The 23,421-nt window shown below is 38.5% G+C and overlaps 2 protein-coding genes across 3 annotated transcripts; one reads left to right on the top strand and one right to left on the bottom strand.

Annotated features, from left to right (window-relative positions):
* Positions 1 to 790: 790 nt before the first annotated feature.
* On the bottom strand, positions 791 to 6,188 carry abhd14b (abhydrolase domain containing 14B). Of its 2 annotated transcripts, none has more exons than XM_061043076.1 (4): positions 6,093 to 6,188; positions 4,623 to 4,837; positions 3,027 to 3,268; positions 791 to 1,441 (listed from the first exon to the last, which is right to left on the bottom strand). In XM_061043076.1, the coding sequence occupies exons 2-4, from the start codon at positions 4,834 to 4,836 to the stop codon at positions 1,262 to 1,264; spliced, it is 636 nt and encodes a 211-aa protein (XP_060899059.1). In that variant the 5' UTR covers position 4,837; positions 6,093 to 6,188; the 3' UTR covers positions 791 to 1,261. The 2 variants fall into 2 exon arrangements, with proteins under 2 accessions (XP_060899059.1, XP_060899058.1); XM_061043075.1 differs by having other exon boundaries at positions 6,076 to 6,155.
* Positions 6,189 to 6,580: 392 nt separating this feature from the next.
* mst1 (macrophage stimulating 1) lies at positions 6,581 to 22,520 on the top strand. The gene is made up of 18 exons (XM_061043044.1): positions 6,581 to 6,685; positions 7,565 to 7,709; positions 9,388 to 9,503; positions 9,591 to 9,705; positions 10,388 to 10,524; positions 12,152 to 12,272; positions 12,414 to 12,532; positions 15,190 to 15,364; positions 16,282 to 16,412; positions 16,640 to 16,742; positions 17,224 to 17,360; positions 17,487 to 17,519; positions 17,829 to 17,943; positions 18,041 to 18,118; positions 19,030 to 19,176; positions 19,302 to 19,408; positions 19,676 to 19,815; positions 20,742 to 22,520. The coding sequence occupies exons 1-18, from the start codon at positions 6,634 to 6,636 to the stop codon at positions 20,901 to 20,903; spliced, it is 2,133 nt and encodes a 710-aa protein (XP_060899027.1). The 5' UTR covers positions 6,581 to 6,633; the 3' UTR covers positions 20,904 to 22,520.
* The last annotated feature ends 901 nt before the right edge of the window (positions 22,521 to 23,421 follow it).

Raw genomic sequence — 23,421 nt, 5'->3', positions numbered from 1 at the left:
ATAGAGTATACAACAGGGAAATGTCCAATCCACACCCGGTTCATAATCCCGAAGAACCCTGAACGTAGCGGCTTTTCATTGTGTCCCCTAATTCAGCAAGAGAAGGACTTAAAAATAAACATTTATCAAACTTCAAGGAGAATAACTTTGACGTGATAAGGAGGAGTTATAGCATTGACAAAGTAATCTTTATGAACGTCATCTTGATTTGAGCCAGAAACAACTGCACAATGTGTTGGACACATTTGGAAGAGGTCAGAAAAAATCTTTATAACTTCTAGATGACATCACTTTAAAGAGTTGAATAGTCAGTCAGTTGCATTAGCTCGGTTTCCCCACGATGGACGGCTAACCACTGGTGTGTTATTGAAAACGCCTCACTGACTGTATGCTGCTGTTTCTCCCTGGTTATGAATTTATTTATTTAATAGGGACAATGCAATTTAACATAATTTCAATACAAAGCATGAAACTGATGTGCTGCATAAGGAGTATATAGCTATTGCTAATTTCCAACTCGTGTCCCCAGTTGGGCCTTTGTGTAAACAACAGATTAAAATGTACAACATTCAGTTACATAAAACCCCATAACATGATATGATGATACATTAATGTCATTATGTCATTGACTCACTTATAATATGTTACACAATAGCGTTTAACGTAAGGGCTCAATTATTGTGGTATTGGGACCACATTTGGTTAAAGATAATGACGTAAAAAAAATATATATATTTAGATGAAATACTTTAAATGATTACTTTGAAGCTCCAGTGAGTTTAAGCATATGAACTTCATATTTTCGCTCTTCATGACTTACAAAAGACTATTAAAATAAAGATAGATTATTTCTATGTAGTTTTCATTTGTTGCCTGAAACAGCTGCCAAAGAGTAGGTGACAGAAGAAGTGACTGACATTCTCGAAAGGTGATACATTTGACTTTTACAGAGAGCAGGATGAGATTTTTTCTTTTAAATAACACCACTGACAGAATCCTCAGAGTCGAAGAGATACCACTTTGTCAGGGAGCCTGAAAAGTGACCCAAACAAAAAGTTCCCACCTTCATTTTTAAGATGATGCGCTTAAAAACTCTGAGCCTCATATCCTCTTATTATTAGAAAATCTTGAAAAGCTCATCTTACTGATTGTACTTAATAAAGTCAAAATCAGCTCATGCAGCAGGACGTGAGTGGCCTTCAATTCAAGTGAATGAATAATATGTTGGTCATTTATTCGCGACAATGCTGTAAGAATCTCTTCACAGCGTGTTCACAAAGTCTGTGAGCGCTTTGTGCCAAGTGTCCGGGTCGTCCAGGTAACAGGGGTGACCCGCCCCTTTCATCATGACCACACTGTGATTGGCCAGATTGCTCAGGTTGCGGAGTGACAGTTCTCCGAGCTGAGCGTCCTGGTCTCCATAAACGATCAGCGATGGGACCTTCAGGAGAAATGAGAGAGAGGTCCTTTAGATGGAGCAACCTTTTTCTGATCTGATTTAATTTCTTTAATACATATATTCTTTTGTATGTTATGAAATTTAACCCGTAGCTAAAGGGATTTTGTCAATGTCCTCCAGTTGACCTCAAAAAGAAAAAAAAACACAAGCAGGTCATTGTGAAATAAACGAGAAGCTCCTTATGTTTACAAAGTGTAACTTGTTTATGTACCTAGATATTTAAAATTGAAATCAAAGTACAAGAGTATAAAGAGACGGTCAAGCAGAGCTTCTTTTAAGTAGATTAGCTTGGTGGTAAAAATCATCCTTACAAAGCACCATTAAGTCTCCATTAAAGTGCTAATCAGAAATTCAAACACGTTTTTTTAAGTGATTTTGAAGGAGCTTGTCCAACAACTTGTGCGACTTTCAGCCCACACTATTTGCCATTCCCACCAAAACTGTGATTTTCCAGATGTACAGAGGTGAGGAAGAGGTTTGAACTTCTTATTTATTTCTGTCTCTTCTTATGTGACCAACAAAGAGCACTCTGACTGTATTCCTGGAAACAGTCTGCGTATTTTAAAGAACTATAGTGTCTCCCATCTCACCACATCGTCATCATCAGAGTTATGTTGTCAGGATCCTGAGACGCCAGGAGCCACAGCCAGAGAAGAAGTTATGCAACTCTTTTCCTGAGGTAAGTTAATCACCCCATCAACAGTAAGTGTCATGAACATTATAAGAAACAATGTAAGGCTAGATGTACTCTTAATGCGTAATCATATCTAATAGGAGTCTCTGTTTGTATTTATTGAAAGAAAGAACAATATGTATGCAAGATGAAAAAGGTGTACATAAAATTAAAGAATAGAAAAACAAACATGACTGGGACAGATATGGTGTGAAATCAAAGATGGTAGAGTGTTTGTCTAATTCTGTTGAAGCTCACATGATCTACTTTATTTTCAACAATTTAAGACTATGTACATAAAATTCAAATTGCATCAATTTCTACTTATTTTAGTATCTTCCTCCTCGTTATCCTCTTTTCTACTGCATGCATTTAGATAGTTTGCTTTTCTGCAAAAGTAATTCCCCCCATCCCGTCTCTCACTCAGTTTGCATTCTCCCTCCTTCATGGATAATGCACCTTCACCTCGTTTTTCATCAAAGAAATGTTGAAACTGTCAGGCGCTGGATGAACGCCGACAGTATCCCTGAAAGTGTAAAGAGACATGATACCTGCTTCGCTCATAAATTAATGTATAAATACACACTACATGGTTTAGCTCAGTGATTTAATCGTGCATCCAATGTACAATAGCTATGTCCCTCAATGCAGCGGCCCCGGGTTCGATTCCCACCCTCCACCATTTACAGAAACTTCTGCCTTTAGTCTTCACTGTTTCCGACTCTATCCACTGTCCTGTCCTCTGAATAAAGGCATGAAAAGCCCCTCAAAATAATCTCTTTTACAAAAAAAAGGAGAAGGGTGAGCATGAAACTGGGGCTGACATTCACGCTCGCTCAAGTTATCCCTTTAAAGTGAAAAAGAGGAGCACAGTAGTGACACATCGGACTGTACCTTCACACTCTGGTACTGCTCTGCTGTGAATTTGTCGGTGCAGATTGGAGCCACGGGGACGTAACCTCGGATAAGATCCTGGTGCTGCATGAGAAAGGGGAGCGAGTACATCCCGCTGAGGGACGGGCTGATCACCACCACCGGGCTTAGGTTCAGCTGATCACACACATCCTTCAGGAAACCTGCAGGGGCCAGTTCTCCCACCGCAGCCGGGGCCTCGGCTGACTTAGACCTGCCAAGTCCTTTGGATGAAGGCATGACACAAAGAAGAAAAAGATGCATGTTGAACCTTTAGAAATACAATTGTCCCAATTTGTTCACAGCAGTCCGACACATGGCTACATACACTACCTTAAATGTCTCCCCTATACAAACTCTTCCTATAAGTTCAGGGGTTAATCCAGGAGCACCACATAAAGCCTCTTAGGTTGTCACCATGCTTAAGTGTTCAGACTAAGGCTTTCATGGTAGTTACAGTCACAATAAAGCACATGTGCACTTTAGTTACCATGGTTACGCTTCACTTGTATCATCCTTTAACGTTACTTGACAGTATTGTTGTCAGTGTGAGCTAGCTTCCCTGAAATGGACACAAAGAAAGCAAACTGAGCAGAAGATGAGAACTGTTCTCTTCCAGGACCAAAGATGCGCAAAGACGAAGATGAAAAACATTTTCTCATTTGGGATGAGATTTTGTTGAGGATTTAAAAAAGACTCGTTGTGATGTGTTCTGTGGATTTTCCCTGTCATGAAGAACATGCCTTGGTTTCTCCTCCTCGTCTTCAACCACAAGAATTAAATCCTCCTCTTAAGTTTCACAAATCAATTCACTTTCTGTTATGAGTCTTTTTACATTTTTAACTAAAATGTTACCAAGGAGCTTCTAGCAGTCATTAAAAAGCTAAGGGCAAACACATACAGATAAAATTCTAAACCCTTAAAACATCCTCTGGAAAACCTGATGTTGACTTTATGAAACAATTTGTCCCCGTAAACATTCTTAAATATCTTTCATAAATTACAAAACATATGCTTAGAAATCACAGCAAAAACAAGCAACAAATAACATCAGAGCCTGCCTGAGATTTTGCTGATTTTGTTTTGTGATCCAGAGATAAACGTTTGTACATCCATCTGCATTTCTTCAAAACTGCAAATTTACCAAAAAAGTAAACAAAAATGAGTTATGAGTTTGTCTGACAAGAGGGCTATAACGGCCAACTTTGAGCAAATACCAATAGAAAGAGTAAACTTCAAATTTTGATGCATCCATCTAAAAAGGAAAAATAATTCACTACAATCATCTTTACTGACTTTTTGATAAAGGGTTAATAAATCATTTGCAGTGAATATAAAAATGTGATATATTTATCAACAATGATGGTGATAAAACTATAGTTTTACTTTGAAAGGCCCAAACAGATTTTGTAACAATGTAGAACATTTTGAAGTTAACTGGTACAAGTGCTTTCTCTAGTAGTCACCAAAGTCTAGACTTAGTGCACTCATGGTTTGGAGCTGGTTCCTGCTCTGCTTTGATAAACCACACCGGTACTTAGTGTTGAAAAAGATCAAACCTGTTCCTGTCACACTCACCTGGCAGGTCGATGGCAACAGCCCGACAGCCGCTTCTGGCCAGAGTGTCCAGAGTGCCGATGTTGAGCCAGTTTTCTGAGGAGAAACGGATGCCGTGCAGGAGTAAAAGTGACATCCTCGCCTTCCCTGAGGAAGGTTCACTTTGTCTGAAGAAGAGCGGAGCTGTGCAGCTGCTCACCTGAACGCTCCCTTCTGACATCTTCACAGACGACATCCTGAACGAAAAACACACACAGCGCACAACTGTTCATACCAATCAGACCACACACACACACACAAACATCTCAACTGTACTGAAGAGTGTACTTTAACTTCAGTTAAACTACAAAAACTGTCATTTTCTGACACGTTACACATTGAAGAGGGAAATACTCATTTTTATTCAACATCTATTTATTAACCCAAGAAACCAGTTACTCAGTTTCAGATTGACATTCCAAAGTAAATGTGATAGACACACTCTGATGAATTACTCAAAGTCAATGAAAGACTTTATTCATCCTTTTATTGAAAATTCCTAAACTTACCAGCAGCTTATACAGTTAGTAAAAAAAGCCCCACCTTTATCAGCTTCAATATAAAAGAAATGAACCAAAATCTAAAATCTTATAAACAAAGGATATAATAAACATTTGAGTCTTAATTATGAGGCAAATATAATTTTACTTTCACTCATTAAAGTTCTAATGCACAACTTTCATTGGTCAGTTTTTCTACACATTGTGGAATAACTCCATCAAATATTCATTCATCAACTGGTTATAAACGTGTATTAAATACTTAGAAACTGCTTACAAATGTCAGTGTAGGAGGCTTAAAGACAAGTGTTCGTCTGTTTGTGCATCCATCAGACAGAAGAAGCATCAAATGTGGATCAAATATAAATATTCAAGTAAATAGGGCCTCAAGATCCTCCACAAACAACAGAATCTAACTAAAACAACAACAACAACAACAACAACAACAACAACAACAACAACAACAACAACTGAAGGATGGAAGCAAAAGGAAAGTTTGTTTCCTTCATTTTTATCAAAGAAGATCTGTGCTTGTTTTAAAAAAAAAGACACCAGCACACAAACAAAGTCAACTTAACTACTACTGAATACAGCAGACTCAGGTGAATCCTCACCTGTCTGTCTGGCACAGTTAAAAAGTGAAATATTATAAATGTTTTATTTAAAGACATGAATCACTTCAAACTGCATCGTGTAACACGACGTGTTACTCTTCATTTGTCCACACTTCACAGCGTACTTTAGCATTATAATAAATCCACTGCGGAGATAAATCACGTGTGTTGTCCGGTTCAGCTTTTGGACATACAAAAAGAAAAAGTTGTTTAGGTAGAAGGCCGCAGCTGGCGGGTTAAAGCCTCCGTTCAAAGTCCACATGGAGTCATTTAATTCGTGATATCGAGCTCAATAACAAACAAGAAGAGAAAATAAACCACCTTCTTCTTCTTCTTACCTCACAGCCTGCAGTCATGAAACCAGGATTTACTTCAGACTTCAAGCAGCTGGACTTTCACTTGATTTCCCGGAAAAGTGTAGAATTGTAAAAAAAAAAAAACCCTGTCAAATTATTCTACTGACGTCTAGTGTTTGAAAGGGGAACTGCGTTTTTACTTTAGCATCGTCAATGTCTGTTTTTTTTTGCTCCAAATATTTGATTGAATCCTGCCAGAGTGAATATTTGAGTGTGGTTTTCAAAAGGTGCATGCAGGAGGACTGATGTGCCACTCTTCATTAATGATTGATACATGTATTGATCCGCTGTGTTTTAGGGATTAGGGCCTCTGTTTGAGTAAGGGCTCAGTGTCAGCGCGTGGGTGGTTGTGTCCATGTCTCTATTTCATGGTTTACTGCGTTTTCTCTGACTGGATATATACTTCCTGTTGAACTGTCCAAGGGAATAGTTTGATTTGTAATACCCCGAGTCGTCAGGAAAAAAAAAGAAGACTTTTGATGTCATTGAAGATTCACAGATCTGCCTTTATCGTCCTCAAACAATGAAGCTGCTGCTGCTGCTCTGTTTCCTCCTGAAAGTGGACCCGGCCTTAGGTAAGAAACTCTTGTGATCCTAATTGTCTTCAGTTATAAATTACTCCTAGTAATTGTGATTTATGTGTTGATATAATTCAGGAAGTTTTCTTTCATTTATTGATTTATTTTATAGTCAGATAAAAGAGACAGAAAAAATGTAAACAAAAAAAACAATCAGTTATTTTTAGATTAATATTCACATGGTTACTAGAATTGTTATAATCTTTTATAACTACATAATAAATAGTAGTACCAGCAGTAGTATTGTTTTGTGTTTCAGTGAGCAGATGTGTTGTTGTCAGTTTCTCCTCTCTGCTCTCACAGCTAGCAGCAGTACTGACTTGGTCCAAAGGTTGTATGTGAGCAGGCTCATGCCCAAATGTTGCAGCTGGTACCACTGAGCACCTGAACTCCCCTTTAAACCTGGACTTTATGACTCTCCACCTGGGTTGTTTTTAGGACTGGGTATTTCCCACAACCCCACGATACGATACGTATCAAAATACAGAGGCCACGATGCAATATCGTGTCAACATTGATTTTGGATGATGACCATGTCCTACACAGAATTCACGACAACAGCTGTTCTTTATTGTTGAGAATAACAGCAGAGGCATGTTAAGGATTCTACAAATTAAAACACCTCGATTCAGGTCCTCAGAGATCCTAGAAATCAATTAAAATATTTGAATCCCAGAGCTATGACTATGTTGCTATAGTGATCTGCACCATAGGGCAATTGTCTTTCAAAACTGTCAGCACAGCTTTGCAGCCGTATCGAGTCTGTAACATTCTCTATCAATGTATTTGCAAGGAGCACATGAAGGTATATTGTGCTATCGACTTTTTTTGAGCACAGCCCTAGTTGTTTTGTATTTTTGTGTTGTGTATAAACAGGTTACCGCACTCCTCTGAATGACTTCCAGCGCTCCGAGGGCAGAGAGCTGGTCCCCACCTCCTGGAACTCTGGTCGGGTCCAGCTCTTACCGGGTCTGACCCTGGAGGACTGCGCCAACCGCTGCTCACAGTCTCTGGACTGCAGGTAAACAACCCTCAACTGGTTTAATTCAGTAGTTTAAATGAAGAGGCAATGCAACAAAGCCATCATTAAAAGTGAATAGAACTGGAAATTGTTACTTGTGCCTTAATTTAACTAAATGAGAAAGACCCGTTGAGCTGATATAAAGCAAATCACTTCATCAGTGCTGAAACATCTTGGTTTCTGACTCATTTTCCTCTGCAGTTTGCTACTGTCATTGGGAACTTGAAGACTTACTATAAATCATAGCTCAAGTAAATGCATTGTTCTTATTGTCAATGGATTTTAGGAAAAGACAACCATTGTATTCCTCTCTGCTTTACACCTTCATGTAAAACATATCACTGGCTGACATGTTCTTTTATCACCATGAACACGATCCAACATACATGGCCCTGCTGTTGTAAATAATCAGTAAAGCATGTTTTTTTTATGAATCTTCAGCTGAATAAAGTCTATTTGATCATAATATAAGCTTAAAGCACCCTGCTGTTTGAAGAAATGATTGACGGTTTTTAAGAAAGACATCTGTACATGTTTTCTTTATCACCTAACACTAATTATTAGTGCTTGTTATAAAGTTATAAAGTAATGTCAGTATGATCTGGGTCTACTTAGTTCTGCACTTGTGTTCTTTCATCGTATCATCATAATATCCATTGGTTATGTTTATATTGTTCTCATAAATTTTATTTATGAATACTTGGAACAAACTTTGCAACAAAAAAGGTTGATATGGCAACCAGCGGTTTTAGCTGGACCGTCTTTAGCATTTTATTTGGAGTGTAAACACAAAGTGAATTCACACTAAATGCACGATGGTGACCCTGACTTTGTGCAGGCTCTCTGCAGTGAACTGTAGAGGTCGATTGACTCAAGGTCCTAAAAAGTCTGACGTGTAAAAAATTCAACTGAAGCAAAAGTTGAATAAGAAGAAGAATAAAAAGTTATACGACATTTTGATAATCTACGTCCTCCTCTGCAGCTGAGAGCTTTTAGCAGTAATGTGATCAACAACAGTGATGGAGTGATGGTGTTTTACTATGCCATGCCTCAGCATATATCTTCATTGTGTTTTCTTATTGTTGCTCTCTTAAGCTAATGTTCAGTCTGTGTGATGTATGTGTAAAGCAGACTGTTGGTCGAAAAGTGTATTGTTATCTTTACTCTTCTGAATCAGCTTTTTCCCCTTGTGAATGTGGTAAACCTTCATAACTGACTGACTGATAATGACTCCTGTCAGCATGTATCCAAATGGAATCAATCAATCTATGTATTACAAACTATTTGTAAAGTATATTACAAAAGAGCAGGACCAAGACCTTACTCATTGTTATGCTACAAAGACCCAGCGTTAATCTATCATGAGCAGAGCACTTAGCAACATTTAGTTAAGTTACAGTGGCATAGAAAAAACGTCATTTTAAGAGGCAGAAATCTTGGGGCAAACCAGGCTCACAACGAACAGCCATCTGCTGAAACTGCGCGGGGCTTGTAAAAGGGGATAGAGGAAGATGCAGGATGAAGCATCTGCTGTCATAACTGATGATTAAAATGAAGCCTGGACCAATCAGAATGTGTTTATCACAGTTTGGTTTTATAGACTGGTCATCTCAGTACTCTTTTTTTATTTCTGTGATGTCCTTGTTTAAATCTCAGTGATTTTGTCCCTTTACGCCAGAGCGTTCAACTACGAGACCCGTCCGGCAGTGACCTGTAAGCACCTGCCCTGGGTGGGAGACGGGAGTAACGCCGAGGTGCAGAGAAACGTGAATTGTGACGTTTATGAGAAGAAGGGTAAGACTCCAGGAGCATCTATGGTGTGATGTAACAGAGATTAATGTGTCATGTTATTGACTGTTGTTGTTTTTTTTTACCACAAAGTCTATGTCAGGAAGTGCATTGTTGATAAAGGACAAGACTACAGAGGGAAAGTGTTCACCACAAGAAGCGGGCTCACCTGCCAGCAGTGGTGGTCCAAGTTTCCCCACGATCACAGGTGAGACACTTCCTGAACTAATCGTTATAGAGGCTTTAAAAAGATGAATCAAATGCTCGACTCCAGCACACAAGATGAAATATGATCCTTTAGACCACGCAGCAGTTTTACAGATCCCGAACACACAGACAAACCCAAAGAGAAGAGTTTTATATTGTAATGTTAACAGCTAACCTATAAGTTACATGACCTCAGTCTGTCCTGGTGTGTTCTTCATGAAGGTAAACCTCACAAAAAAGCAACAAGTGAAGAGTGCCGCAGAAGCCATTATGAAAAAATATGGAAACTACGCAGTTGCTTTAAATGTGTATGAAATAGAGGAGTCTTGTAAAGAAAATGGTCTACAGTTTCCCTCTGCTAAACAAAACTTCTCAGCTCATTATACAGAGCTATATTAACACCTAACCAGACCAGATTGATTGAATTCCGGGACATAGAAAAATAACTAACTAATTCAGCTAACTTTGTCAAAAGGCCAGAAAATATTTAGGGACTCAACTACTTCAATTTAAATCTGATGAGCATGAGCATGACCTTTTGACCTTCCAAACACTATGAGGTTTCCTCTCCGATGCCAGGAGATCAGGTCTCATAATAAAACACAAGTGTCACTGTTCATCCATTTTTGACCGACATCTCTTATCATTTTAACATTCTCCACCAATCTCTGTGTTCCTTTCAGGTGGACTCCCACAGCTGCTAATGGTCTGGAGTTAAACTACTGCAGGAATCCAGACGGGGATCGAATTGGTCCGTGGTGCTACACCACAGACCCCGAGAGACGATATGAGAGCTGCAACATCCCCCAGTGCAAAGATGGTACATCAAATCCATCTCAATAACCATGCTGTGTAAAGGGAACCCGTGTGTTAAACATCCTAAACCTGTCCTGTCATTTTCAAGGAAAATATATAGAAGTTAAAGGGGACATATTATGAAAAATCCACTTCTACAGTGTTTTTGAGCATATATTTGGGTAACCTGAGTGTCTACCGACCCACAAAATGTGAAATAAACCCATCCAGTCCTTTGTTTGTGGTCTGCATAAGTCTTATAACACAGAGAAAAATGATCTGTTTCAAATTAGCTCAACTTGTGATAGAATAGAATAGAATTACTTTATTGATCACAAACTGGGAAATTGTGGATTGGATGTCACAAGTTGGATTCTGGAAAAAAATACCCTCCCCTCCCCTGGTATCTCCTCCAATGGACTCTACGCCCAGCCTAGAGCAAAACTTTTGTGCAGGTCCGCCATTTTTATTCTTGCTACAGAGGAGTGATGTCTACCAGGAAAACTCAGGGGGGGCTCTTGGCATTTAAAGAGACACACACACCAAAACGGAGCGTTCTGAGAGAGCTGTTTTATACAGGTTCACAAACCTCCTCTGGTGCTTGATTCATGTTATATTTTGACCAAGGCACAGCACAGATGTTTCATTTAGACCACAGGGGACTGTTTGAAAAGGTGGAAAAGGGGGATAATATGTCCTCTTTAAAGTCTTAATATGCGATTTTTTGATCCAGCAGATGTCGCCCTTGAGCACCAGCATGAAACCAAAACAACTCGCGCTGCATTGTTGTGTTAGCATGCTAATGCTAGCGATCTTTATTATGCTCGTATCTTCACACTGCATGTAAATTTACCTGAAATGACCGTGATCTAGAAACACAGTTAAGCAGTGAGTACAGTATGTTATTCTTCTTTTCTCTAGTCCCTCAATTAAACAACTTTTATACGCGAGGGGATGAGCCGGCCAGCTGTCCAGGCGATGTAAACAAACTGAAGATATGACTCTGAAAACTCGGAAAACATCACAGACAGTGGGACTCGGGCGTTACACCCATTGTAGACTGTCATGAGTTATTTTCAGAGGATATATTTGATGTGAAAATCGCATATTAAGCCTTTAACTTCTTAATATGGTTATTTTTATAGAGATAAAAGACACAATGTTCTGAGACAGTGTACACTGTTACATATCTTTAAGTTAAGTTTTGAAAGAGAATGTAAAAAAAAAAAAAAAATGTATTCCTGTTGACTAGTTTCCTTTAAAGAACACATTCATTCTATTTACTAATTGAAACAAAACCATTTAACACAAGAAAACATCGGTTTGTTTTGTTGAAAACTTCTTAAAACTTATTTGTATGTTTTCCAATAATTCCTTTAGCAATAGAAATGTTTTTGTACATTCAGTGTCCTGCTGTGTTCTGACTTAAATATGTTTACTTTGGATCGAAAAGGTTGTAATTACCAAGTGTATAAACTAAACACAGTGTGTGTAATTATCACCAAATTACACAGTGCAGCAACTGTCTGAAGAAATTATAGTTCCATCACATCCTTTCAAGAAAACGATTTGAAATTATAGACCCTGGGTGAAAGGATGTTATTGGTTTTGCTCTCACACCTCCGACTGTGTGTTTGTGGTTGTGTTTGCAGAGGTGTGTATCACATGTAACGGGGAGGACTACAGAGGGCAGGTGGACCACACTGTGAGCAACAGAGAGTGTCAGAGATGGGACCAGCAGTACCCGCACCAACACATCTACCAGCCTGAGAAGTATCTATTAACATGTTACCTGTATCTAGTTAATTTCATCTATAAGTCATCTGTTTCCCAGTTTAACCTCAGTTAGCATGAGAATCAGCATAAAGGATTATCTGAAACGTCTCATAAGCTTTTCATGTGTGTATTTTTCAGATATCCTGATAAGAGTTTGGACGATAACTACTGCCGTAACCCTGACGCGTCTCCCGTGCCGTGGTGTTACACCACAGACACAGAGGTGGAGAGAGAGAACTGTGACATCAGAAAGTGCAGTAAGACGATTTTTCATAATCACTTTAAGGAATTCTCTTAATCCCATGAGAGGTGAAAACAGGAGTAATTTCATATATCAATTACATGAGCTAAATGGAAGTAATGGCAAGTGTTAACAGGGGGAAATTGCTACATTTATGATTTGTTTTCTTTTCATCCTTTAAATCTGAAGCTGTGCTGCTTTTAGCTTCTTTTCTTAAACCGGGTTTCTGTAAGACCAAACATGATGTATAAAGAAAGCCAGAACATCGTTTTACACCTTTTTTGACAGTTTGTGGAACAAATGATTAATCAGTATTTGATGTATTTTATCAAACAAATTATCAATCCTAAATTAGATATTCCTGAGGTGCAGATTTGTTCAAATCAGAACCTGCTTTTTGTATCTTCTTCGTTGGTTTCGTTGTTTAGTTCCTTCTCACCAAAGCAGAGGGGACTTGAGCTAAATTGAGTTGTTCTGTGGCATTAGGAAACACGATTACAGAGTCTCATTAAGTCGCTGTAATTAAATTTAGAAAAATTACCTTTTTCCTGTTTGTGCAAATGACCTACCCAAATTGTGAAACCGTTTTTTTCGAACCCACCTCTCCTCAATAACTCTCTTTGATTTAAGAGCCAAGGCTGCTAAGGTGTGCGGATGTTTGTTAGCGTTAGAAGCCCTGCATGCCACAGAGTCTTGGGTTAATTAAAGGTTCATTACAATGTGTTTAGTTTCTCATTATACTCCTGTTTTTAATTTTCTTTTAGTTTCTTTGAGTTTTTACTCTGAAATGGCTTTCAGAAGGAGTATAGGGACAACATTTATTTAAATAAATCACTGAACTTAAATGTATAGAAATATATATATATATATATATATATATATATATAACAAGATATTATAGAAGGCAATGATTGTTTTGAACTAATAAAATGCATAAACATTATAAAGCTTGATTTACAGTTTAAACTTTTAGGTATTTCTTCCCTCTAATTTTTCTAGACTTTTTAGCTCTGAAAAGTAAATAAATGAAGTTGAAGGCAGGGCATGAGTTGTGTAAGATAACATCAGCAACTCCGGGATTTCCACAGAGGACAGAGATCACTGCAGACTAAAGTCTTTAAGATAGCACCATCTTGTGGTGCAAGCCGATTTCAGACTAATAAAAGCAATACAATGAAAGTCATCTTCATTATCTTCATAAATCCAAAGATAGTAAGAACGAAATATTTTTTTAAGCCTGGGTTTTTTTTAAATGAAGACAGAGTTTGATGAAAGTTCAATCTCTTCCTTTCATTGGGTGTATTGATCCTGATTTTATATCTACATCTCTAAAAAACAACAACTGTGGAGTGCACAACCTCTAACTTCAGATATGGTGCTTCAGATGCTGGATTTAAACACAAAAAAAAGCTGAAAGGGAACAACTCAACTTGGAAACAGTGACCTAGGAGAGAGGACACGAAAGTGAATTAGGATGGTGGAGATGCAGCTCAAAGTATTCAGGACGAAAAAAAGGGTTCACCACACTGCTAACAGAATGGGTGACTAATAAAAAATAAGGGGTAAAAAATAAAGATTAAATAAAAATAAACACAGGTTCTTGATGGTTAAAAAAACTAGAAGACTAAAGAAGGCTGGAATGCTTGATACAGGGAACAAAGAAACACAGAGTTGAATACCACAAAGGTGAGGCTAATGTGGAACAAGTAACAACAATCAGGTCGGGGCAAGAAGCACACAACACGGGCCAGAAGTGTTGGAGCGGAAGAAGAGGTTAGTGACAAAATAAAACAGGAAATGAAGACACAGGATGACACATTACAAACTGAGCTCTTTCTATATTTTATATTTTCTTTTTATCTTGACCTTTATTTTCACTTAGACAGCATGTAGAAATAGTTATGAAATGATGATGGGCCGTTGTAAACACATTGTGTTATCAGATTGTAATCATTACCTGACTCGATCGAGTGATTGGCTAATGCTGGAGTTTCCACGAGTAAACCACTAAAACTTGGAAATCATCCTTTAACTTATGTGCTGCACACACCTGGAACACCTTACAACATTTCAACACAAAGCAATTGTTACCATTGTTTTGAACTGTAGTTTTTGCTTCTCTAATTGTTTTATTTCTCTGTTTCTTATCATTTGGTTTTTTCACTTTGTTTCTTTTTGTCCTCTTATACATTTGTTTTACTTGTCCTGATGACATCATTGAAAACAAGCACATGCCCTCCATGATTTCCCAAAATTAAATAAAGGTTGATAGAATGAATTAGGTATTCCCTCCTGACAGGTTTATGAGGTATAAAAAATACTGAAATTAAACAAATACTAACTCTACCGTGTTTAATTACCTCAAGTTTCCCCTCATTAAAAATATCAAGATTCTATAAAATATTGTGAACTGTAAACGCACTCAATGGCAAGGCAGACTTGCACTATAGTTTGTATGCTCAGTCATTTATTCAATATTTTAAAAACAAAAGAAGGTCATTCAAAAACAGTGTTTTTGTTTTGTTTTGACTTTATTTCACAATAATGGTAGATATCAGTAAAAAAAAAAAAAAAAAAAAAAGCCTCTCCGAGGGTCCTGCTTATATAATAATGAACTAACCTATGACTTGTAACTCTGAATTCTTCCCTCTTCATTCCTCCACTCTCCTTCAGCTGAGGTGCGGGTGGAGAAACGTCTGCGCTCCAGCTTCACCACTAACTGTTTTCGCGGCCGTGGGGAGGATTACCGGGGTAAAGTCAATGAGACGACATCAGGTATCCCCTGTCAGCAATGGGTCGCACAACACCCACATGAGCATCCCTTCTACCCAAACACATACGAATGCAAGTAAGTATTCCATGTGTAAAGTGTGAAGAGTGAGGGAGGAGAGGGAAGAAGTTGGTCTTTAGAAAAGCCTGATTTGCTTCACACATGAATATTAATGTCAGGATGTCACTGCAGTGAAACGACTTCTTATTCTCTGTGCTGACAGCTGACAGGGTATGATAGATGGTCAGGGATCCACATTAAAAAGCAAGCTTCACTCTGAGTGGAGAAAAGGATGTGTAATGAATATTAAACTTTCATCACGCCAAATTTGATTATGAGCTTTTCAGTCTTCAATTATTGTTAGAAGCCAGAAGACGAATATCATTACAATATAAAAATGTCAAATGGAGACTGGTAATGTATTTACACTCTTTTTATTTCCTTCCTGCTTCTTACTGGAACTTCTGCAACACTTCACTTCCCTTGGACCAATTATTTATGTTTTTTATTATTTTGTGAATCACTTCAGAGGTAGATCTTTAGAAAACCTCATATATTTAGATGTTTGGGTATCAGACTTTTTTCAGGTGTTTGAGCCTACAACAGACCAGCATGTGTATCATTTAATGTGTTCATAATGGAATTATTAAAAAATGTATCGTATTATTTTTTCATTGTGAGTTCCTGAAACCGACCGTCACCTCAGGACGTCGGTTGGCTGTGAACGAGCTATCCTGTTGGTCATCAAAGGAAATATTAACTTTGACAGATTCAGATTTATTTCTTGATTGACGCATAACCGCTGTTTCATTTAGTGCTTATATTTTATTCAGCTTTGTTTGTGCTTCTGCATCATCTTATTTTAGTTGATGGACTTTGTGCTTTTGTTTATACGTCTGTTTTTTAAGTGAATATGAACGTGTGTAATGTGACGGTTGTTTTATGACATAAAAAAGAAACTACTTCCACCTGAGTTTGTGCTACATCTCTTTCAGAGGTTTGGAGGAGAACTACTGTCGTAACCCAGATGGGTCGGAGGCTCCCTGGTGCTTCACATCTGTGCCTGAGATGAGGACGGCTCTCTGCTTACAGATCAAACGCTGTGCAGACGACATCGAGGCTGAAGGTTAGGAACATTTATTAGCAGTTTTCACATATGCACGCCCGGAACATTTCTAGAAGATTTCAGGACAGGACATTTTGGAACATTTTCAGGAGTGTTGTGTCAAAATATCAATTGAGATTTGAGCAACAAGAGTAGAGAAAGCAGCCAAAGTCAGAGAAAAGAGGATGTAAGCCTTGTTGTAAAGGTCACTAGCAATAATTTGTCATGATAGTTATGTTGCTTTTCAGATTGCTACCATGAGAATGGAAAAAACTACAGAGGCATGGTCCGCAAAACTCGTAAGGGGATCACCTGCCAGAAATGGAACGTTAACACACCTCATCGGACCAGGTACAACAATCATTAGAGTACAAACAAATGATGATGTTTTCAAGAATGATAGCCTTAATGATAAAAGTCTATCCATAATCAATGATACTTACCAAATCTGAGAATATTTAAATATGTTGTGTGGCTAAATTAAATAAACGCAAAACAGTCAGAATGAAGAAAATGTTGTCCCATAATGCAATGAGTAGGAATAGATGGAGGTTCTCAGAGGCAAAAGAAAAAACATGTAGTGAAACTGCTGCAGGAACACCCCACAGAACAACCTTTAAGGTCACATTTTTCAAAACTAAAAGCATGATGTATTTGGTATTTATAATGTGCATATTAAGGTTACAAGGCATCTTTAGTTGCTTTAAATTGCACAAAAGTGGGGTGAGCACTCACAATTTTTATTTTTAAACAAGACAAATCATTTAATTTATTGCTGCACTAATTCGTAACATATAGGTATGACATACTAAGATCGTATTTGATTTTCCAGGATTAACCCAAGGACTCATCCCGAGGCCAATCTGACGGAGAACTATTGTCGTAACCCTGACGGGGATCAGCACGGACCCTGGTGCTACACCACAGACCCCAAGACTGAGTTTGACTACTGTGCCATCAAACAGTGTGGTACAGAAAGAATATTTGTATGATTTAAGTTCAACAAGTTCAACAGTTCATAGCAATGTGTGTTGACCAATAAAGCCAGATTTTTCCTGTTTTCTTGATAACTGTTTTTTTCTTTCTTTCAAACAGCTGGAGAGAGAGTGCCCCCGATTGAACCAGCAGGTAAGTTTCTTAATGACTATAAAGATACATTATTAAGTTGACTACAAGCCTTTTTATGTGCTTGATTTATTAATAAAAATTCCAGTTGGCCTAGCGCTTAGTTTGGGCGTCAAATATACAGAGGCTGTTGTCCTCGCAGCAGGCGGCCAGAGTTCCATTCTGACCTGCACCTCCTTTTTCCTGCATGTCATCCCCCACTGTCTCTCTCCCTGGTTTCCAACTCTATCCACTGTTCTCTCTATACAAAGGCATCAAAAATGTTTTAAACAATACTTAAAGAGAAGTTCATCCCCCTCTTTGTGCACACAGGGAACCCGGTGTTCAGTGAGTGTGGGAAGCGAGAAGATCGTTTCCAGAGGTCGTGGTTACGGATCGTGAATGGGGTTCCTGGAAACTCACCATGGACAGTTAGTCTTAGAGACAGGTGAGTCTGAGACCTGTTGGTGTAGACATGATCAATGAACGAGTAACAAACACTCCTTTAAACTGTGTATTTATGACTTCTGACCTTTCGTGTGCAGGAAAGGAAACCATTTCTGTGGAGGATCCATGGTGAACCCCAGATGGGTGATCAGCACCAAGCAATGTTTTTCCTCCTGGTAAACTTGATTTGTCTTTGGAGTCTCCAGACAGACTCCCAAAAATATCAATTAAATGACAGGTGGCAACCTCTCGTGGCCAAATAACTCATGACAGGGAGCAAATGAGGAATTCAGGGATCATACCATAGTAAACTTGTACAGGAAAAGATCAGCAAAGAGATACAAGGTACCACTTTGTCCACAGGGGGACACCAAAATCAACCCAAACCCAAAAGTTCCTCACAGAAGCTACAACATAGGTTACTGACCTTAAATGAACAGAAAACAGGATTTTTTTTTTTTTTTTTTTAACGTAACCAAATATTTTTTTCCTCTAACCAAAGTACAAGTGTTTCACAATGTTTAACGTGTTTGTCCACTACAACTGCCACTCAGAGTCCCACATCTTCATACACACACTACAGTATATGTCGTCCTGGGAGTCATAGCAATCAACCTGTTGTTCTGCTAAGGGTTGGGTTAGGATAAATTCCTGAATTGCCAGTTTCGACCACTCAAAGAGAATAAGTAGAGGATCATGTTGTGGTCCAAAACAACACGATTATGTGTGCTGAGGTGCAAAATAAAGATCATTGCCGTTTCACCCAATGATGAAAAAAACAAAAAACCTGCTCTACAAGTTCTGACATCTAAGCTTCCTCCATGCTGGCAGTATTACTTTAGGTAGGAGAATGTTTGGTCAGTCAGTTGGTCGGTTCATAACTTTGGTACCATCTTAATTGTGTCCACCACTTTGGTTGGTTTAACATGATATTTGGAACATTTATTATTGAGCATTTAAGTTCAGCCTCACTGAGCTGGTGGCATTAATGTAGACTCTACATAGTCTTTGTAGAATAACAGTATTACATCACGTTTCCCTCGAACACATGAAGTAACACTTGTCTCTTGTGTTCACGTGTGCACAGCTATGTGGATCTGCCTGGGTACACAGCCATGATGGGTACACTGTATCGTGATCCACAGGAAGATGAGCCTGGGGTGCAAACCATCCCTCTCACCAAGATCGTCTGTGGACCCTCAGAGTCTCAGCTGGTCATGCTGCAACTTGAACAGTATGCACGTGTGCACACACACACACACACACACACACACACACACACACACACACACACACACACACACACACACACACACTCAGACATACCAGTAATTTCTCCCTCACTCCTGTCTTTTTTAGCCCGGCCCAGTTTAATGAGCGTATCTCTCAGATCTGCCTCCCTCCTGAGCGCTACATCGTGGCTGAGGGGACGTCCTGTGAGATCGCAGGATGGGGTGAGACCAGAGGCAAGTATACTCTTTGGGAATCATAACTTGACAACTACAATAAGCTTGTACTGCATGATTAATGGTAGCTCATTTCCTCAGAACAAGCTTCTTGTTTCTAGCCTTGAAGTGATGCTGTGTCTAAACAAGAGAGCGTTTCGTGTCGTTAAGTTACAGATGGCGTTTCTGTTTCCAGAAGCATCCAACATCTGTCCAGCTTCCTTTTCTCTTCATCATCCCTCTAAACAATATGATCTACTAGCTCATTGCTTTCTTTTTTTTTTTAAGGGACTGGAGATGAGACTGTCCTCAACGTGGCCCAGATTCCCGTTCTTAGTAACAGGGAATGCAACAAGTACTTCCGAGGGCGTGTTCGTGAAAATGAGATGTGCACCAGCTCTTTCCAGGGGGGAGTGGGCGCATGTGAAGTAGGTGTCCATGCACAAGTGTGCACAATTATTCAATTTTATTGTCCACTTAGAGTAAAATATCTAATTTTTATTAAGAGACCTTCTGTAGAGTTTCTCCATCCACTATTGTCTCTCCTTTTTACAACTGTCCCTGACTGGAATCAAAATCCAGGGACATCTTGGTTAAAATAGTAAACATCTTTATAATTTTAACATCTTTATAATAAGTCATCATAACACCAAAACATGGACTAATACTTGAATATTTGTATTGCTGTTTTTTGTGGCTTTTAAAAGTAGATATTTTCAGCATTATGCATCTTGTCGAGATTCAGATGAGAAGATTTATAATACTCTGCTGTCTACTAATTTATACTTTATGAATTTATATTCAAATATGTTGATAGCTTAGCTTAGAAAGCTAGCCTTGCCCTGTCCAATGGTAACATCGCCCACATTCCAGCACCTCTAAAGCACACTTATGAACGTTATCTCTTGTTTTTTCAGAACGCGTCTTTAAATGTGACAGTAGTATGATTTGTTTTACCTGTGGACAAAGCCATGCTAGATACCTTTCCCCATGTTTAGTTTTTATGCTAAGCTAAGCTAAGATAAATATTTGCTAGTTGTAGATCAATACTGCACAGACATAAGAGTTGTATCAATCTTCTAGAGAGACAATCTAGAAATAATTTCCCTAAAACTATTTATTCCATTACCAAGCATAACACCATTAAGTCCTTTGAACGAATGCTTTAAATGGCTTAAAGTAAAGAGCATACAGCTATTTATACTTTCCTATAAATCAAACACGCTCACCATATGGATAATGGAGGCTGGACTGGACAAGCTGTGACTGCAACATGTTTCCAACCTCAGCAGTGACACTCAGTCATAACAGAGACAAATAATGACTCCACAGTGTTGTTCCTATGTGTCTGCAGAGAGACTACGGCGGCCCTCTGGCCTGTAAGAACAGGGACTGCTGGGTACTCGAGGGTGTGATCATCCCCATGAGGCGCTGCGGACACCCGGGTCAGCCCAACATCTTCATCCGTGTGTCTGTCTACGTGGACTGGATCAAGAAGGTCATGGAGATGGCTTAGAGACGGAGTCTGCTATCCAAAATGGACTGAACCAATCTTTTCTTAAAGCCCTCAAGACCAGTTGTTCACTTAATTATGTACATGTTTGTCTCCGCTGATGTCTCTTTTACATTAAAAACATAAATAATGCATCAAAATGTATAACCAGAATTTGTTATATGGGTTGCAGCATTTCTATAAAAAAAGACTCAGTCAATGAGAAAACACAGAAAGCTATTTTATTTCTTACAAGGTATTGCCTTAAAATAATTTGTATGTGCTATTATTTTCAATGACCTTATAAGGCCAGAGGAAATAGCTTTGACTACATCAGTAAAGCTTTTTAATATCATGTTTTACGTGTTGCAATCATCAAAAATTTTGCAAACAGATTGAGTAAAAAGCATTAACATTAGGAAAAGATAATGGCATGTGTTAAGCTGTAAAACAGTGCAGAGAAGATTTACCATGAAAGTGTAAATAAAGTTTTATGAATGTTTGGGTAAACTTTCCCCCAAATAATCCTTTATAAGCGGTATAAAAACATTTAACACGATGGTGGTGCTTAACACATCAAATAAAATATATTGTGTTCCACAACATGCAATATTTGCAGATAAGAACGAGAACATATTAATATTAATTCTATTAGTACTTCCAAGAGAGAGAGAGGGAGAGAGAGACTCAATTTTCATTATTTATTACAAGAAACTAAAAGGCTGCAGAGATAAAGTCTTATTGTCGCCCTTCAGGTTCAATGTAGATGTGCTTAAGCTTTGTAACTTCCAGTAACATCGGAGGTGTGGGGGGCTTTCAAGCACACTTTTTAAGTTCCTAACATCCCCTGGAAATGCACCCTTAACCACAAAACTGTACTACTCCCCCCCCCCCTCCCCTCTAGTGTTGAATGGAGCTCTGAAATACCTTCATTGCCCCCAGCCTCTAAAGAAATCCCTACTCTCCCTGTCTTTTGATGCCTGCCCCCACCTCTAAAGACATGCCTTTGTGCCTTATGCAGAACTGTATGCGCTGCACATTCTTTCTAGTTCTATAGGAGGATTTTTGTAACCCGGTCCTGATGAGCCCACGGAATTCAGCTTAAATAAACCTCAAGATCAGAGTCCAACCAAATCTCAGACACACCAGCCTGCAGAAGGCCACTGAACTCTCCCCCTCGCACACACACACACACACGCACACACACAAATCGACACACAATTTCACTCTCATGCAAACCCTCCACTTGTCTCTGTCTTATTCCCCATGCTCTTTCTGCTTTCTGGAAATTGTTCATAATCATACCAACTTATTTTTTGCTTATGTCGCAACAAATAATGACGTTTATTTTTTCCCTTTTTTTTCTTTCTTTCTTTTTTTTGTTGTTGCAGAAATTGTACTAATAGGACTGAAGTGTTCCCTTTTGCGATTGATGGCCAATTATCTCCCTGCTGTAGACAGCAGCATGTGGGGTTGGCAGGTTGACAGTTATGATTTCAGAGTCATTTTGTTCACTTTCATTTGGTAATAGTTATAGTGGATGACTAATCAAATTCATATATGAGTGGAATTTCTCAGCAACTGTTGCAAAGTTTCTTGAAAAACCTGACTAAAATGTTTAATAAATTCTGCCACAAAGCATGTAAGTCATTTCTTTCCTATTTTGTTTGTTGCATTTTATTGTAACAGCATATGAGTAATTAAAGATACATTCTGTATCTTCAACTTCAGCATGTGGTTATCAAGATTTAAACAATTCTAACCGTCAGGTTTTTGTATTAATTAAACCATAAAACTGACAGTACAGTACGATCCCTTCAAATGGAGCCCTGTGCTTCATGTTTGTAACCTAAAGCTTTATATTTTGGTCTCATGCCAGCTCACTCACCTGACATGACTCCATGAGCTCCTCAGCATAAGGCGTCCCTGGAATGTGTATTCACTCACTGCAGTTCAAACCTGCCCCTCGCTAGTTATCACTTAGTGCAAATATCCAGATTTATTTCTGAAAATCATGAAGACCTGAATATACATTCATTGTAAATCACAGTCAAATGGAGGCACCGTGCATGTCAAAACAAGCACAAGTAAGAAAAACAAGAATAGGCTAATTATGTTCCTACATTACCTCAAAGGAGGTGTGATTTTCAGTTCCTATTTAATTAACATGAAAAAATGACATCTGATAAAGTTTGGGGGGTTGCAGAATATGAGAAATAGAAACTTCACATGCTTGCACACGAGAAATTAAAGGGAAAAGTTTTCCTTTTCCTCAAAACAAATCTGCTCCCTTCTTATGTATGCTTTCACTTAGTGCAAAACCATTTAAATAAATGAACCCAACAAGCTAAAGTTTTTTCCAACACTGTTAATCAGACTGCTACCATGTACACTTTGTTCTGAAAATCCCCATTTGACATTTGTGTCCTTTGTTCTGACTGGCAGCATTGTATCTGTATCACTGTTGGTGAGAGCGAAACCTATGCGTTCAAAAGACTACCATCATTTCCACTTTCTTTATTTCCCCCTTCTGTAGGGAACT

The sequence above is a fragment of the Labrus mixtus genome, chromosome 7 (genome assembly GCF_963584025.1).
Source record: "Labrus mixtus chromosome 7, fLabMix1.1, whole genome shotgun sequence".
Classification (NCBI taxonomy): Eukaryota; Metazoa; Chordata; class Actinopteri; order Labriformes; family Labridae; genus Labrus; species Labrus mixtus.
This window is presented reverse-complemented; position numbering and strand designations above follow the sequence as displayed.

Excerpts from the sequence above, each read along its gene's own strand:
- abhd14b (XM_061043075.1), bottom strand. The coding sequence starts at position 6,110 with ATGACTGCAGGCTGTGAGGTAAGAAGAAGAAGAAG. Across the intron at positions 3,269-4,622 it reads TGTTGCCATCGACCTGCCAG|GACTTGGCAGGTCTAAGTCA; the intron begins GTGAGTGTGACA and ends CTTCATCCAAAG. Across the intron at positions 1,442-3,026 it reads AGCAGTACCAGAGTGTGAAG|GTCCCATCGCTGATCGTTTA; the intron begins GTACAGTCCGAT and ends TTTCTCCTGAAG.
- mst1 (XM_061043044.1), top strand. The coding sequence starts at position 6,634 with ATGAAGCTGCTGCTGCTGCTCTGTTTCCTCCTGAAAGTGGACCCGGCC. Across the intron at positions 15,365-16,281 it reads CCAAACACATACGAATGCAA|AGGTTTGGAGGAGAACTACT; the intron begins GTAAGTATTCCA and ends CATCTCTTTCAG. Across the intron at positions 17,520-17,828 it reads GCCCCCGATTGAACCAGCAG|GGAACCCGGTGTTCAGTGAG; the intron begins GTAAGTTTCTTA and ends TTGTGCACACAG.